At 33.0% G+C, this 18,068-nt stretch overlaps 1 protein-coding gene and 1 pseudogene across 1 annotated transcript; both read left to right on the top strand.

Moving 5' to 3' along the window:
- Window positions 1-4,267: 4,267 nt before the first annotated feature.
- LOC102627299 (pleiotropic drug resistance protein 1-like) lies at window positions 4,268-11,737 on the top strand. Its single transcript, XM_015530308.3, has 23 exons — window positions 4,268-4,729; window positions 5,048-5,168; window positions 5,265-5,353; window positions 5,434-5,518; window positions 5,905-6,064; window positions 6,138-6,214; window positions 6,492-6,636; window positions 6,744-7,045; window positions 7,168-7,449; window positions 7,532-7,848; window positions 7,933-8,093; window positions 8,181-8,284; window positions 8,369-8,525; window positions 8,612-8,734; window positions 8,826-8,989; window positions 9,066-9,398; window positions 9,548-9,838; window positions 9,945-10,028; window positions 10,150-10,283; window positions 10,351-10,578; window positions 10,685-10,856; window positions 10,949-11,203; window positions 11,343-11,737. Exons 1-23 carry the CDS (start codon window positions 4,401-4,403, stop codon window positions 11,598-11,600), a joined length of 4,371 nt encoding a protein of 1,456 aa, XP_015385794.2. The 5' UTR covers window positions 4,268-4,400; the 3' UTR covers window positions 11,601-11,737.
- A 4,858-nt stretch (window positions 11,738-16,595) lies between these two features.
- Window positions 16,596-17,832, top strand: LOC112498861 (pleiotropic drug resistance protein 1-like; annotated as a pseudogene).
- The last annotated feature ends 236 nt before the right edge of the window (window positions 17,833-18,068 follow it).

The following is an 18,068-nucleotide window of genomic DNA, read 5'->3' as shown; positions in this document are numbered from 1 at the left end:
TAGAAAAACATAAAAAAAAAAAAAAATGATTATGGCTTCAAATTCAATGTGGGGAAGTGATGCGAGCGTTTCCTAAATCGTATTTTTTGAAGTCGCTGTCCTGTAATGCGTTTTTTGTTTTGTCGATAATTTTGTTAAGGCAGCCAAAACTGAACAACCTAAGCATGGCCATTCTCGCAAAATTTTGCTATCCCTAATTTCATTTGATCCTTTTTTACTGTACAGCAAGCTGTTTAGTAATTAAAATACACTGTTGAAGGGGGAAAAAATTAAATTAATTTGTTTCTCAAAATATTAGATTTAATGTTCAACAGTTTTTTTTTTTTTTATGTGGTTGTTTTAGTGGTAGGGATGCAATAAGGTATTAAAAGTTTATCAAAGAATTAGTAGTAAAAACAATTTCTCAGAGGGACTAAAAATGATATTCTTCCATATATAAATTTTGTTATTTGACTAGCAGAGACATCAAGAAATAAAAGAAAATTGAGACTACGAATAAAAAAATTTATCTAATTAAAGAAAACAAGACTAGGACGCCTTTTCATACTAATATAATCTTAATTAATTACACTCCTTGTAGGGCTATAAACCCTTAAAATACTCGCATTCTCAAGTTTTGAGGATTTGTTATTCGACTCAATTATAGAATAAAAGAAGTTCGAAAAAGGAAAAAACAAAAGGAAACGACAATTAAATTAAAGAAATAAAAATTCGAAAAGTTTTCGGAATTAGCAAACCATTCAACTTTGAATTTGAGGGAAAAAAAAAAAAACAGCGGAACATAGTGAAAATGACATGAACTCAATTCGCAAGACTTTCGGTATTTATTCTCTTGCCAAAAGCTTCAAAAGCATATACTATTTGCTCAAATTTAATGTCTCCTATGCATATGTCATCATGCATCATTAACTTCCCTAATAGTAAATTCTTTTTTTTTTTTATATTGTGATCTTCTCGAGTTAGTTATATTTATGTATGTCTAGTCTTTATATATATATATATATGTACCCCAAATTTTTTTTTATTTCTTTTTAAGGCATTGTAGTTTAGATGTAATAGAAAATTTTTGAGGCATGTAGAAAATAAGGGATATATTATGAAAAACATTAAACATGTAATAATTTTTTTTTTGAAATTATACATAAAACTTGAAATGACCTGGACAATCATATAAAACAATAATCTTAAATGCTTTGCCGCTTTACGATTAAAAGCACAACATGAGTAAAACATGCAGCCGGCTATGAGAGAGTGCGATTTGCCAAAAGTCTTAGATTCTACAGGGCAGGAGCGAAGGAGGTATATGGTTAGAGAGTGCAATGGTACCTATAGAACTTGAAAATTTTCCTTTGAATTTGGTCTTATGAAATTTTATTGTTATTAGGCTATTAGGCTTTGCAACCTAAATCACATTTATTTAATTAGGAGAGCCCAATACCTATAAAATAGTGTAGAAGCAAATTAGTAATTTAGTTTTATAACCCACATAATCAATATTTTGTTAATAGGCTAGTAGCCTTTGTAACTTAGAGTAAGTTTACTTAATTAGGAGAGTCCAATGCTTATAAAATAGTGCATAAATTTTCTCACTAGGGATGTATGAGATGCTTATAAAAGCCAAACTAAATTTGTTTTTATAATCTTGATATTATTATATAATGTAAAGGATAAAGAGACCAATAATTGGTCAAATAGTGTTATTATTTTGCAATATGTCACAATTAATCAAACAAAAAAATATATAAATATATTTAATTTTGTGAGATCAAAGATAAAGACCGATTGAAGACTTAGTCAAAGAATGACGGTATTATTTTACAACATGTCACAATTAATCAAACGAAAAAAATATATTATTTTCATCTAACAATTTGATGATAAGCTTTTGTTCTATAATGCTGGTAGAATAGAAACAAATCAATCAATTAAATTTCCCGACACTTTGTGAAATGCTTCAATTCTATAAAATTTAGTTTGTCCATACTTCTTGGAAAAGGGTTCCCTTCATTTTCATTTCAATTCAACAATCATGAATGTAACAAACATGATATTTTCGACCGAACATGGAAAATTGAATTCTATGTCGAACCAAATAATAAAAATGATATTAACCCCCTTTTTCTCACTAATTTTCTCTCCCGTTCTTTCCTTTCTATTCCTTTTCTCTCCTACTATTTTTTCCAAATGAACATGGGCATAGGATAAAAGTATGAGATAATGTTCAAGAAGCCTACTCTTATTCTTTTTTAAAAAATTATCATTTATCTACCTTAAGCTTATAATATCATAAAAATACTCTAAAAATTTGAATTTATATCAACCATATATCGAAAAAATAGAATTACTCTTACAAAATAACTATTAATATATTTTACTTTTACTTTTGTTTGTCATTTCGTAAGGGTAGTTATACTTTTTTTAGTGGATAGTTGATGTAAATTGCAAACTTTGGACTGAAAATTGAACAAAGTCAAGCTTTTGTAATATTTTTTATAAGATACTAAACTTAAGGTTGATAATTGATAATTTTCTTTCTTTTTCAAAATAGTTATAATAATAACTTAGGAGCTGTTTTTTTTTTTTTTTTACTTAATTTCAATTAGTTAAGTTATTAAGTTTGTTTGTTTTTTCAATTTAATGAAAATTTTCAGTCATTAAGTTATTAAGCTAATTTTTTAATTTTTTTTGCTTAATTTAAAAAGTCAGAATGATATTATTAAAAGATATTCTCCAAAATATCCCTATCTAACTAATTATTTTTCATCTATACCTGAATAAAATTTAATAATTAGCATTATTACCAGTATCTATAACTTGTGATAATATAGTAATGGACTATTATTATTTTTTTCTTTTTATTTTCTTCAAATTAGCATTATTTATCTTCATATTTTATGAATATTTTTCATATAAAAACATCATAAACTAATAACAAAGTTGATTAACATATACTAATTTAGAATATAAATGGTTGTATTCAATTAAATATGATTTATATTATGATAATATATTACCTTATTTAAGTTCTTTGAGATGTTTCTTATTTTTTTTGATATTTATAATTTGTAATGGTAGAAAAGTAAAAAAATTCATTTTCAGATTTTTAAGTTAAAAAAAAATTAATATTTGTTTTAAGCAATTCAGACAAAGAAACAAGGGTATCATTTAGATTCAGGTATCCAACCCTCAAACTAATTTAACTCTATTCAGATTTCAAACAAAAAAACAAACGCCACCTTGGATCACTTCTAAAAAAATGTGAGTAGGGTTCGAACCTTAAACACTTGTTTTCACTTAAAAGATTCAAACAATTAAACTAACTGGCACCTACAAGTCAGTATTGTTCTTAAACTTTCAACTAATCTAAGTAAAACTTAATTGGCTATTAAATATTTAAATATCAATTCAGACTACAAGTATAACTTATGATATTGTGCAATAGTAATTTAGTTTTATAACTTACATAATCAATATTTTAAAATGAAATCCAATAATTTACAAAAAATGTATTTTATACGAAATAAAAAATTCTTGAAGTTAAAATTATTTATTTGCAGTTATTTTGGCACTTTATAATGGTAAAATAATAAATTCAACTAATATTAAAGCAACCTTAATGGTAAAAGATGTTTAGTCACAGAAAATAAATAAAGAAAGAAGGATATAACTGATTAATTGTCTAAACTTTTTCTTTGTTTGAATTTTAAATTAATTTTATTAATTATTTTTAGTTTAGAGTTGGCAAAAATTATGGGGGAGGGGGATATCATCCCTGAGAAATTATTGGTATTGGACAATATTGAAAAAAAAAGAAAAAGAAAACACTAAAATTTTCATAAACATGACACAAAAATACTTAAAAATTTAGCAAGTGTATCCCCAAATTACTTTTATGTTAACCTTCATTATTGTATTCCGACGTCACAAGGGTGAATCTGATCACCATCCGCAGTTCTAAATTTAGAGTGTTTAAACCTAAAAATTACGTACAAGCAAAGCAAAAGAGTCAAATTCGGATTTACCCACCCTGCTAAATCCTGCCTCTAAAAGGACAGTAACATTGGTGTCATTTTTAGGAATTCAATACGTTGAATCCATTGTCTACGATAATGTAGAAAAATAATTTTTCATTGTTATGTTGTTTTGTTGCTGTTGTTGTATAACGGTACGCGTTGACTTTGACAACAATTTTTGGACGGCCACCTATCGCTAGTTATAAAACAAAATGGCTCTTAAAATATGGTCGTAATACTCAAAATTTGGAAAGACGGTGCAAACTTCAGACAAAATTTTCAATCGCTCAAAAAGTTTTGAGTGAATGTCTTATGCACTAATATCGAAATTAGTTGTTTGCATAACCAGTTTCGAATAATTGTGGGTTTTGTTTGGTTTCAGTTGTAATGGAGGGTGACATTACATACCGGCCTACTAGTTGTTTAAGTCCAGGTGCTTCTACATGGAGAAGCACTTCCGAGGGTACATTTCCAAGGTCTCCAAAAGAAGAAGACGATGATGAGGAGGCTCTAAAACGGGCTGCTCTTGAGAATTTGCCTACTTATAATAGTCCTTTCAGGAAAATGATAACTAATTCAAGTGGTGAAGCTACTGAAGCTGATGATGTTTCTACTCTTGGACCGCAAGCAAGGCAGAAGTTGATTGATAAATTGGTCAGAGAACCTTCAGTTGATAATGAGCACTTCTTGTTGAAGCTCAGGGACCGCTTTGACGCGTAATTTTCTTTTTTATCAAAATTTTCTCGGTAGCCAAACAGAGGAGTTCTGTTCTGGTTCCTGAAGTTGTTCTTTTCATGTGTATTCTTTAGATGGTATGCATGCAGTCTATAAGTTTTTGTTAAAATAAAAATAAAAATAAGCAATCTGTATGGGCATTGGTTACTTTATCTAATAGACTAGTTTTCTGAGTTGAATGCTTCAATGATTGGTGATCTTATAACTGAAGAACCTTTTTATTTTTTTTTATAAGGATGTTGAATTTTTAAGTTGTGAGTTTGTATTTAGGATATGATTGTCATTTTTTTTTTTGGCAGAGTTGGAATAGAACTTCCTGAAGTCGAAGTTCGATATGAAAATTTGAATGTTGAAGCTGAAGCATTTTTAGCAAGTAAAGCCTTGCCAACATTCACTAACTTCTTTACCAACATCATCGAGGTAGCACTCTGCAAGTAGAAATCACTAATATTTGTAAAATTGGTTGTGTTTTGTGTTTAGTTTATTTATTTTTTAACAACCTGCATACGTTTTAAGGGTTCCTTGAACTCTCTCCAAATTCTGCCAACTAAAAAGAAACACTTGACAATCCTGAAGGATGTAAGTGGAATCATAAGGCCAGGCAGGTGAGAATTTAATTCCTATTGCTTCTCAATTTACTTGTGTTTTATTGAATTTTTGGGTACTGATCTCAAAATTTTTGCAGCATGACATTGCTTTTGGGTCCTCCAAGTTCTGGCAAGACCACACTTCTGTTGGCTTTGGCCGGGAAGCTTGATTCTAGTCTAAAGGTGACTAATTAGTAAAAGTCTCTAATTATTTCAGAGAGTTTTCGCTCTCAACAGTTATAGACCCTATTTGGGATTGAGGCATTGTAATTTTTAAATTATCACTAGTGTGAAAAAATTTATAACTATAAAATAAAAGTTAATATTATGTAGTAAAAATAATTTTTAAATAAATATTTTGACAAAATCAGTAAAGAAATAATGGATTTTTCATCATAATTAATGTAAAATCAAATCAATTTAGCTTCTAAATTACATCAACTAGTGTTTATCAAATACTTTAGAACTGTATTTTTTAAGATACAACTACCCAATCTCAATCCCAAATAAGCCTATAGTTCACTCTTTTTAATTATGTCTAATTGAAGAATCAAACTGTCTCCTTGTAGGTTTCTGGCAGGGTGACATACAATGGTCACAACATGGACGAATTTGAGCCTCAGAGAGTAGCTGCTTATATCAGTCAACATGATAATCATATCGGCGAAATGACTGTAAGGGAAACTTTGGCCTTCTCTGCTAGATGCCAGGGGGTTGGATCCCGTTTTGGTAGGTTTGATTTTTTTTTTTTAGCTTTTATTTTCCCTTCAGCTATAAAACTCGTTGCTTTTGAGAAATGCAGACATGTTAACAGAGTTGGACAAAAGAGAAAACGAAGCAGGTATAAAGCCGGATCCTGATATTGATGTCTTCATGAAGGTAAGAGCAGCCGACGTTTGTTTAAAACATGTTTAGCATCTAGCGAACTGAATCATAAAAATCATTTGTTATAGTTGAGTTTCAATTAAGCTAGTCTTCAATCTTGTGCTCCCATGGCTTAAATTGAATCCTAATATATGAACTTTGATGTTCAATTAGCCCATTTCACTTTTGTCCGATAAAAATAGAGTTGGAAGGGAATCATTGTTATTGACAAGGAGTCACATTCATGGTGATTGAATAAGTTATGGTAATTCTCTATCTTGTAATGTCTCAGGCAGCAGCAACTGAAGGCCAAGAGGCCAATGTACTCACAGATTATTATCTAAAGGTTTTAGGACTTGATATCTGTGCTGATACCTTGGTCGGTGATGAAATGATAAGAGGTATATCAGGTGGGCAAAAAAGGCGTGTGACAACAGGTAAATGCTAAGCTTCGTAGATTCATTTCTGTTTCGTTCACAGGTTAAAAAAAAGAAAAAATATCAATGCCTATACTTACACATATAAAAATTTCATTCAAGTATAGGTGAAATATTGGTAGGACCAGCTTTGGCACTGTTTATGGATGAGATATCTAATGGCTTGGACAGCTCGACAACTTTTCAAATCGTGAATTCTTTTAGGCAAAATACTCATATCCTTAATGGAACCGCAGTGATATCTCTACTGCAGCCAGCACCGGAGACTTATGATCTATTTGATGATATTATCCTTCTATCTGATGGCCTGATTGTGTACCAGGGTCCCCGCGAACTGGTGCTAGATTTTTTTGAATCCATGGGCTTTAAATGTCCAGAAAGGAAAGGCGTGGCTGACTTCTTACAAGAAGTAAGAGCAAATAAAGCTGTTTCTTTTAAAATATGAGTCTCCTGTCTTTCAAATAAAATAATGCGGTGGCTTAAGTTGTTCACAAGCAAAGATGGAAGTAAACTGTAACTTCTCGTATACAGGTGACTTCAAGGAAAGACCAACAGCAGTATTGGGCCCATAAAGAGATGCGTTACAGGTTTGTCACAGTTCAGGAATTTTGTGAGGCATTCCAATCGTTTCATGTGGGACAGAAACTCACAGCGGAGCTTCGAACTCCATTTGACAAGAGCAAGAGCCACCCAGCTGCTTTGAGTATGAAAGAGTACGGTGTGGGCAAGAAGGAATTATTGAAAGCTAACATCTCACGAGAATTTTTGCTCATGAAAAGAAATTCATTTGTCTACATCTTCAAGCTCACACAAGTGAGTATTAACTTAGTTTTGAACTGTTTTAGTTTTTTCTTGAAGTGATAAATGATTTATTGATACATTCCCCCGCTACAAGCTTTCAACTGTGGCAATGGTATCTATGTCACTCTTCTTCAGAACGAAGATGCCCAAAGATTCAGTAAACGATGGAGGAATTTACATTGGTGCCTCATTCTTTGCTGTTATGATGACAATGTTCAATGGAATGTCAGATATTTCTATGACCATAGCTAAGCTTCCCGTCTTCTACAAGCAAAGAGACCTCCGATTCTATCCTGCCTGGTCATATGCCCTTCCTGCATGGATAGTCAAGATCCCTATCTCATTCCTGGAGGTTGCCGCTTGGGTATTCCTCACCTATTATGTAATTGGGTTTGATCCCAACGTTGGAAGGTAAATTTGCTAGTATAATCTGAGAATATTTGATTTCATGACCTGTTTATCCAATTAGTTTAAGAGTTGATTTTCTTGCTGCAGGTTTTTTAAGCAGTACTTGCTTCTCTTATTTGTTAACCAGATGGCTACTGCATTGTTCCGATTCATTGGAGCAGCAGGCAGGAACATGATTGTTGCTATGTCATTTGGTTCATTTGCATTGCTTATGCTTTTTGCATTGGGTGGATTTGTTCTTTCACGAGGTACAGAAATATACAAGCAAAATAGTCTAGTTAGCTACTTTATCAAAATATAACTATCATACTTCCATTTCATTTCTAAAAACACAGATGACATCAATAAATGGTGGATATGGGGTTATTGGTGTTCACCTATGATGTATGCGCAGAATGCAATAGTGGCTAACGAGTTCCTTGGGCACAGTTGGAGAAAGGTAATTCCCAGATTTAAGCCGTGTCCATGATAGTGTATTTGTCTTTTAGTAAAATTCTGATGTCTGTAATTTTTCATATCATAGTTCACTACAAACTCAAATGAATCACTTGGAGTGCAAGCTTTGAAGTCTCGTGGGTTCTTTCCACATGCATATTGGTATTGGCTTGGATTGGGGGCTGTGATAGGTTTTTTACTAATGTTCAACGTTGGTTTCACTCTGTCACTTACTTTTCTCAACAGTGGGTATCTTTACCTTCTTCGTTTTAATCACTTCTTCTAAAACAGTGAGTTTATGTTGTAATTTCATGTGAATATATATGTGCAGAATTTGAGAAGCCTCGGGCTGTTATATTTGACGAATCTGAAAGTAATGAAAAAGATAACAGAACTGGAGGAACTCTTCAGTCATCAACCAGTGGAAGTAGTTCTAGCCTCCGAACTCGCTCAGGTGGTAAAGTCTTCTGGTTTATTTGAGAAAATATGAGATATTTTGTGGCATGCAGTGGAATTGGTGCTAATCAATTATTGTTAATACGCAGAGAGTGTAGATTACATTTGGGAAAGAAGCTCCTCTATGTCCTCTTCTGTGACAGAGACAGCTGTTGAGATCAGAAATCTAATTAGGAAAAAAGGGATGGTTCTTCCATTTGAACCTCATTCCCTTACTTTTGATGAGGTCGTTTACTCAGTCGACATGCCACAGGTAACATTAATTTGAAAACCAAATAGGAAATTCAAAAGGTTTGATGAAGACTAATTGGTTCGATCTAATTTTGCAGGAAATGAAACTTCAAGGTGTCCATGAAGATAAATTAGTGCTTCTAAATGGTGTGAGCGGTGCTTTCAGGCCCGGGGTTCTTACAGCGTTAATGGGTGTCAGTGGTGCTGGTAAAACCACTTTGATGGATGTGTTAGCTGGTAGGAAAACGGGTGGATATATTACTGGGAGCATAACAATATCTGGTTACCCGAAAAAACAGGAAACATTTACTCGCATTTCAGGATACTGCGAGCAAAATGACATCCACTCTCCTTTAGTTACTGTCTATGAGTCATTGCTCTACTCGGCCTGGCTTCGTTTACCACCTGAAGTTGATTCTGAAACCAGAAAGGTGGGTAATGAAGTCACCTGAAGTGTTCTGTTATTGAAAACTAAAATAAGTTAAACACGGTCAACAAGAATAGAAACGGTTTCATTCCCTCAATACATTCTTGGATGGATATGGTCATACCAATTTTCAGTTTTACCCTTGATTTACAGATGTTTATTGAAGAAATCATGGAGCTCGTGGAGCTGAACCCATTGAGACAATCACTGGTTGGTTTGCCAGGTGTAAGTGGTCTGTCAACAGAGCAGCGTAAGAGACTTACGATCGCGGTTGAGCTCGTGGCTAACCCGTCCATCATATTTATGGATGAGCCAACATCAGGGCTAGATGCAAGGGCTGCTGCAATTGTTATGAGAACTGTTAAAAACACAGTAGAAACTGGAAGAACAGTCGTTTGCACGATCCATCAACCAAGCATTGACATATTTGAATCCTTTGATGAGGTAAGAAATATCAAATACTGGATTAAAGGAGCCAAAAGTTTTTCCTTTTTACCTTTTCCTTTCTTTACCCGCATGTTGATTATCATCGTTTAACAATGCGTTGCAGCTACTTCTAGTGAAGCGAGGGGGACAGGAGATTTATTTTGGGCCTCTGGGCCACCATTCTTGCGATCTAATCAACTATCTGGAAGTATGACCTGATGCACATTCTCATATTTCAAAGGAAACCTAACTTGAAATCACATTATAACTTGACTTCCTTACTTTACATTATGAAAGTCGCTGATGCGCATACATTTATTTTTATGAAGGCAATTCCTGGAGTCCAAAAAATTAAAGATGGTTGCAACCCAGCAACTTGGATGTTGGAAGTTACGGCTAGATCACAAGAATTAGCTTTGGGGGTTGATTTTCATAATATTTACAAACTCTCAGACTTGTACAGGTATACTAATACAGTACCGTCATTTGTTTAGCTCAAAATTGACGCTAATCTATGCCATATGCTCCAGGAGAAACAAAGCACTTATTGAAGAATTAAGCAAGCCTGTTCCGGGTTCAAAAGACATTTATTTTCCTACTCAGTACTCTCGGTCATTTTTCATGCAATTTATGGCTTGTTTGTGGAAACAACACTGGTCATACTGGCGAAATCCACCTTACAACGCCGTTAGATTTCTATTTACAACTGCCATAGCTTTGACATTTGGAACAATGTTCTGGGACATGGGCACTAAAGTGTGAGTTACGATTAGGAATCTATAAAACTATATACTTTAATCGTTATTCACAGCCTCGTAGTTGAATATTCCTTTTAATCTAAATTATGACATTTTAAATTTGTAGGAAAAGGAACCGAGATCTGTTCAATGCAATGGGTTCAATGTACACTGCTGTTTTCTTTGTTGGAGCGCAGTATTGTTCATCAGTGCAGCCAGTAGTAGCTGTTGAAAGGGCAGTCTTCTATAGGGAAAAAGGCGCTGGAATGTACTCTGGCATGCCATATGCATTTGCACAAGTAAATTTTTTTGACACATGATATATAATTGTTTCACATCTCGAAAGGAATTGTGTTTCTTTTCTGATATATTTTATTTTTCTTTTCTGCAGGTTATGATTGAGATACCTTATCTATTTGTTCTGTCAGTAGTGTATGGCGTTATAGTGTATGCTATGATTGGATTTGAGTGGACAGCAGCCAAGTTCTTTTGGTATTTGTTCTTTATGTTCTTCACCTTATTGTACTTCACCTTCTATGGCATGATGACAGTGGCTATGACACCAAACCACCACATTGCTGCCATTGTTTCGACTTTATTTTATGGGCTGTGGAATGTCTTTTCCGGGTTTGTAATACCAAGACCTGTAAGTATTTTTCTTCCTCCATTTCTATTCAAGATGCTAGATAGATTTCATAGCTTTCCGAAACTATGTAGCAGATTTCATAGCTTTCCGAAACTATGTAGCTATTTATTTTCTTGTCTTTCAACTTGTCAAACAACAGAGGATTCCTGAATGGTGGAGATGGTACTACTGGGCAAATCCTGTAGCTTGGACCATGTACGGATTGTTTGCTTCACAGTTTGGAGATGTAGAGGACAAAATGGAAAACGGTGAAACAGTAAAACAGTTTGTCAGAAATTATTTTGATTTCAAACATGAGTTTCTGGGTGTAGTTGCAGTTGTTGTTGCTGCCTTTGCAGTGCTCTTTGGAGTTCTCTTTGCAGCAGGTATAAAGAGGTTCAATTTCCAGAATCGATAGATCTTTGGTTTCATTTTTGAGATCATATCTGATGAATGGAAAAATAATTGTTACCAAACTTTCACACACACACATATATATATATCATCATCCAGTGTAATGAAAGGAGGATATCAATCACTTGTACAGCTTTTCAACAGTAATATCTATATTTATGGGAATTTTTTGCCTTCCTTCTTCTTTTTGGTCAGTATTCAAATGTTGTTTCATTCTTAATCAAGATCACTAACAAATGAATTTAGAGAATTACCAGAAACTAACTGAAACAGCGAGAACCGAATGTGCAACAGAGAGCACACACAGCACAAAGCAGGCGAATTCATGAAACAAGAACAATCATCTCGCTCTATCTTTATTGACAGAAAGCAAACCGGAATTCAAGAGGGATTTACAAGCTTTCCAAAGAGCTCTGATTCCCTCACTGGCTCCAACTACAACTCGAGATACAATCTACCAAAGCAGCACTGCTAATCAGCTTTAATAGCTCAAGTCAACAAAGTAAAAGCGATTTTACTAACCAACTTTCTAACTAACCCAGCCTGTAGGCCCCACCACTAATGCCACGTCAGCTAGATTTTAGCGCCAAAACCAGAATTTGAACCACTAGGCGGTGCGGTTGGCTTTATAGTAAAAATTGAAAAAAAAACTTTAATTAAGAAAAATTAAGCATTAATTTTTAATATGTACTTCTTAATGCTTGTAAATATAATGTTGATGAGCGAGTTTAAGTTGCTACCCCGACCCTCTATTTATATAGAAATTATGATTTTTGTGATAAACTTTGTTTTAATGTTCTAAAAATTTATGATTTTTAATCCGTTATATATTTATATATTTGAAATATTTCCATTTTTAATAATTATTTAGTAATTAATATATGGTTTGACAATTGATAATTTATTGCAATTATAGGATGGATGGGTTTACCAATGCTAGCTAAGACATTTACACTCGGAAGAAAAGTTCAAACGAAACCCAAAATAATTAAAATAGCTTTGGATTAGGTTGGATACTTGGGTTGTAAAAGAGTTGGGTTGACATTTAAACGCAAGTCAAGCCCAACCCAGAGTTTATAGGATACTACAATCTTTCGTCATTTGCACTAATCGTCGAGTGTATAAATAATGATTATTCTTTGAAATAAAGGAAGATTGTAGTGCAAATAGTGAATATACATCTAGTTTTCACTCTTTCTAACAACTCTTTTGTTTTCATACAATCTTATAAAATTTTTTAAAAAATAGTATTTTGGGAATATTTATGGTTAAATCTCTTAACAAACTCTTCAAGATTGGTATAAATAAAACTACAAAATGTGTTACAAGATTTTATTATCATACGTATTCCATTTTTCCTCAATATGGAATAAATTAAACCATCATTGTTTGTTCTATGGCTTGAGTCATGATTAGTCTAATAAGGAGCTCAATATCCCGTGTCAAGCTCAAATTTATAACTGTTATTCTCGTATTCACTTTACTTGAGTCGAGGTGATTAATATTGATTTTCAAATCAATGAATTTAATATTTGATTAAGCTCACCCAAAAAGATATTACTTGAGTTTCTTAAGCTAAATTGGATAAAGCACGTTTTGGTATTATTTTTTAACAACTCTAGTGTTAGCATATGTGTATCCATAATGTTGATTTTGATGATAACAAACAAGATTAAAAATGATTTTATGAAATTGGTTGTTTTTAATTAATGGTCTAAATTGAAAAAGTTTTGAAACTCTGGAAATGGACTTATTTGTAAAGTTTTATGACAATTTGAGCCATAGTATAATTATAGAAAGTTTTAGGATAAAATTATAATTTTAGAAAATAATTTCACTGTAGTAATCACTGTAGCAAACGGCTAACCGTTTACTGAAAACGGCTAACTGATAATTTCTAGAAAGCATGTTCTGTAAAGTATTGTTAAAATGATGATTCTGAAAAATAACGGTGAACCGTTTACTGAAAACGGTTAACCGATTATTTCTAGATTGCTAACCTTGAACCGTTTAGTAAAAACGGTTAAACCAAATTTGTTTTATAGGTCTCTGGAATTTAACGGCGAAAGGGTAAGCCTAAACGGCAAACCGTTTATTTAAAATTTGGCCCAACGATAACTTTTGACCAGCCTAAACGGTTAACCATTAATGGTTAACGGCGAACCGTTTTTGGGCAGACAGTCTGTAACGGCTAGTTTTTCAACTCCAACTATAAATAAGCTCATTTAAATTCAAACAAAATTGATCACAACACGACCCTTATGCTTATATTCAAGAATACAATCTTCATATAGCTTTAAACACATTCTTGTTTCATCTATTCACACATTGGGCATTGATTTGTAATTTTAAATATTGTGTGAGAGAAAAACAATTTGTAATCTTTTACCTTGAGTGATTGTAAGTGTTGAGATACACTTGGATTAAGAGATTTGAGATAATCTCTTGTTGTAAAGGTTCATTGACACATTGGAAGTCAAGTGTAAGCATTTGAAACCTTGGAGGCTTGCTTAGTGAAATCCTCAAGCCCGGAAAGCTTGGAGACGTGGACGTAGGCGAGGTTGGTCGAACCACGTAAAAATCTTCGTGTTCGAATCTCTCTTCCCTTATCCTTTTATATTGTGATTGATTTAATTGTTATTGCTTTAAATTTGTTTTAGATTTGCATGATATTTTGTTTTAGAATTGAATAATTTTTAGAATCTCAATTCACCCCCCCTTCTTGGGTTGCATAACTAGAATTTCATCTAGTTTTTAAATTATAATATTAAAGTGTTTGATAAATTTATGATTTAAAAGTTAAGGTGGTTTTATACTTGATAAAAAGAATAAAATAATTTTCATAACTCCTATTAATTTATCAAAATTTTTATTTAAAATTCTTAAAGTCATATTTACCCTTAAAAAAAATCCGATTTACTAAATATTATGAATTTTTATTTCACAGCTTGACATTTTTCATTTCACAACAATTAAATATCAAACATATGGGCTTATCTCGGACTAGGTGGGAACGGCCCAACTGGATTTTGGATTCTTTTAAAGAACAATTTCAAAAAAGGCTCTTTAAAACCCCATATGATTTTGAAATCCCCTAGTCTAAAAGCCTGATTCTTTTTAATTTGATTAGTTACTTTGATTGTATAATAATAATAATAATAATAATAAACATTTTTTTTACTTAGTTGTATATGAGTTCTTGCCAAAAAAAAAAATGTTTATATTAACATTGAAACTATCATGCATCACTTTGAAAACACGAAAATTCCTCGACAATTGTATGAAGTTAAAAGTATGAATTATCAATTAATATTATAATTATAGTGTTACAAATTATAAAGTGCATCGTATATATTGAAAGAACTGTGATAGTTGGAAGAGAAATTACTACCAAAACAAGATCTAAACGGTGCAAACAATGGTTCATAGTAAAAGATGGTGATACCAATTCGTCCACTTAAAAACTAAAAAAAGATCTCCTGCAATAATACTGATAAATTAAGACAAAATCCACTAATAACTGAGATAAAGTTTTTTTAAAAAATCCTAAGTGAGTAGTGCCCAAGGAAAAGCTGGAAAGCTGTAAATAGAGAACGGATTTGGTGGTGCCCCTCAAATGAGATGGAGGGGGAGATTTGTAGGATCCATCTCACATTGGTGGATCAAAAAGCCCAAAGTCTAAAATAATTAACTTGATGTGTAATTATTATAAAATTTTGAACTTCGATGAAATTAACCAGAAAATATACAAAGAAAGTAAGTGAAGATTCACTAGAGCTATAGCCACTTCACGAATTGAGAAGACGCTGTTAGAGAGAAAGACATAAGTATTTCTTTGAGGTTTCAATCTTTGATTAAATGATTAGAAGATGATTTTAACTTTAATTTCTCTCAAATTTAGAGGGTAAGTTCCTGACATCGCCCTCTACATTCCTATTGGTGTTGATCTGTATTTTATCATCTCGGTAGCTGTTATTTGAGATACCCTCTTATTAGAGAAATATATATTAGATCTATTATTGTAACTTAAGGTTGTTGAGAATCTTGATATTGTTAGCCTCTAGTGTTATCTGGAGAAGAATTTATACTGTAATCCCATTAATCTAGTGGAAGATTATATCAGACTACGGTCGCGTGGTTTTTCCCAATTTGAGTTTTCTATGTAAAAATCAACGTCTCTTGTGGTTGATTTATTACTTTGAATTTATTGGTTTATTTTATCCAAGTCTAAAATTTTACAATAATTACACATCAAGTTAATTATTTTGGACTTTGGGCTTTTTGGTCCACCGAAGTAAGATGGACCCTACAAAAAAGCGACTAGCATAATTTACACATTATGAAAGAAGCTGATGCATAATACCATTACTTTTATTAAGAGAATTCCCGGAATAGCAAATATTAATTTTTTTTTTTTGGAAACTATGAAGATGGCGTGGGATTAGGTTGAACCCCTACCTATAATATAGATCAAATAATGGAAGAAACATAAGGAGGACGACATGGGCCAAAACCTCCGATCACAAAAGAAAATGCATAATAAAGGCATGTAAGTACATTAAAAACAAAAACAAAAAAGAGATGCAACACTATGGTCTAATAAGGGGACTTCATGCGCAACTAGATAAATAATGCTAGATAAACTCAAGTGGAATACCCCAAGGACTTGGAAAATACTGACGAAGTCAATGAGTGGAAGTCGAATTAGCCATAAAATCAGCAGCAAAAGTCACCTCTTGGAAAACATGCCTGACCATATTAGAGGGAGTGGAAGTTAGAATATAGACCCAACCAAAGTATATGCATAAAACCAGCACACAAAGGCCGAAGATTGAATCCAAGAGACCGCAATTGCTGAGTCAAACTCTACCTCCAACACAGAGTAACCAAGTTGAGCAACCAACTCTAAACCCTCACAAACGGCCATCAGCTCAGCATAAAGGATTGCCTGATGGCTCACAAAAGAACTACAAGCGGCCAAGACCATACCTTGGTAATCATGAAGAATACCGCATGTAGTAGACATCCCAAGATTGCGCTTTACGAAGAATTAAGCAAGCCTGCTTCAGGTTCAAAAGACATTTATTTTCCTACTCAGTACTCTCGGTCATTTTTCATGCAATTTATGGCTTCTTTGTGGAAACCACACTGGTCATACTGGTGAAATCCACCTTACAATGCCGTTATGTTTCTTTTTACAACTGCCGTATTTGAAACTACTGGGACATGGCCACTAAAATGTGAGTTACGACTAGGAATCTGTAAAATTATATACTTAAATGTTATTCACAGCCTCGTAGTTAGATATTCCTTTTAATCTAAATTTTGACATTTTAAATTTGTAGGAAACGGAACCAAGATCTGTTTAATGCAATGGGTTCAATGTATACTGTTGTTTTCTTCGTTGGCGCGCAATATTGTTCGTCAGTGCAACCTGTAGTAGCTGTTGAAATGGCAGTCTTTTATAGGGAAAAAGGCGCTGGAATGTACTCTGGCATGCCAAATGCATTTGCACAAGTAAATTTTTTTGACACATGATATATAATTGTTTCACTTCTCGAAAGGAATTGTGTTTCTTTTCTGATATATTTTATTTTTCTTTTCTGCAGGTTATGATTGAGATACCTTATCTATTTGTTCTGTCAGTAGTGTATGGCGTTATAGTGTATGCTATGATTGGATTTGAATGGACAGTCGCCAAGTTCTTTTGGTATTTGTTCTTTATGTTCTTCACCTTGTTGCACTTCACCTTTTATGGCATGATGATAGTGCCTATAACACCAAATCACCACATTTCTGCCATTGTTTCGATTTTATTTTATGGATTGTGGAATGTCTTTTCCGGGTTTGTTATCCCAAGACCGGTAAGTATTGTTTTCACCATTTCTATTTTTGATTCTAGGTTTCATAGCTTACCCAAAATTTTGTAGCTGATTCTTTCATTGTCTTTTAACTTTGCTAAATGACATAGGATTCCTATATGGTGGAAACAGTACTATTGGGCAAACCCTGTGGTTGGACCATTTATGGATTGGTTGCTTCACGGTTTGGAGATATAGAGGACAAAATGGAAAGTGGTGAACCAGTGAAACAATTTGTTAAGAGATTAGTTTGATTTCAAACATGATTTTCTAGGAGTGGTTGCAGCTGTTGTTGCTTCCTTTGCAATTCTCTTTGGAGTTCTCTTTGCGATAGGAATTAAGAGGTCTAACTTCCAGAATCGAAAAAACATTTAATTTCATTTCTTACGTCAAGTTAACTTAGTGGAAAAGTTACCGCTACCAAACATTCTAAGGTACAAGGGGAATCGGGTTGCGGATGTCTTGGCTAATCTTGATCCGCAATTTCCTTCCCAGATTATATATAACATCATCATTTATTTTAAAAAGAGGTGTCAAGTTGTTGTACAGCTTTTCAAAATTTATATCTGCATTTAATCTTATTAATTAAAATAGTATAGATTGATACAGGA

Source organism: Citrus sinensis, chromosome 7 (assembly GCF_022201045.2).
Source record: "Citrus sinensis cultivar Valencia sweet orange chromosome 7, DVS_A1.0, whole genome shotgun sequence".
Taxonomy (NCBI): Eukaryota; Viridiplantae; Streptophyta; class Magnoliopsida; order Sapindales; family Rutaceae; genus Citrus; species Citrus sinensis.
The sequence above is the reverse complement of the archived record's forward strand: the minus strand, read 5'-3'. Positions and strand labels throughout refer to the sequence as shown.

Excerpts from the sequence above, each read along its gene's own strand:
- LOC102627299 (XM_015530308.3), top strand. The coding sequence starts at position 4,401 with ATGGAGGGTGACATTACATACCGGCCTACTAGTTGTTTAAGTCCAGGT. Across the intron at positions 9,839-9,944 it reads TATTTGAATCCTTTGATGAG|CTACTTCTAGTGAAGCGAGG; the intron begins GTAAGAAATATC and ends AATGCGTTGCAG. Across the intron at positions 11,204-11,342 it reads GGTTTGTAATACCAAGACCT|AGGATTCCTGAATGGTGGAG; the intron begins GTAAGTATTTTT and ends GTCAAACAACAG.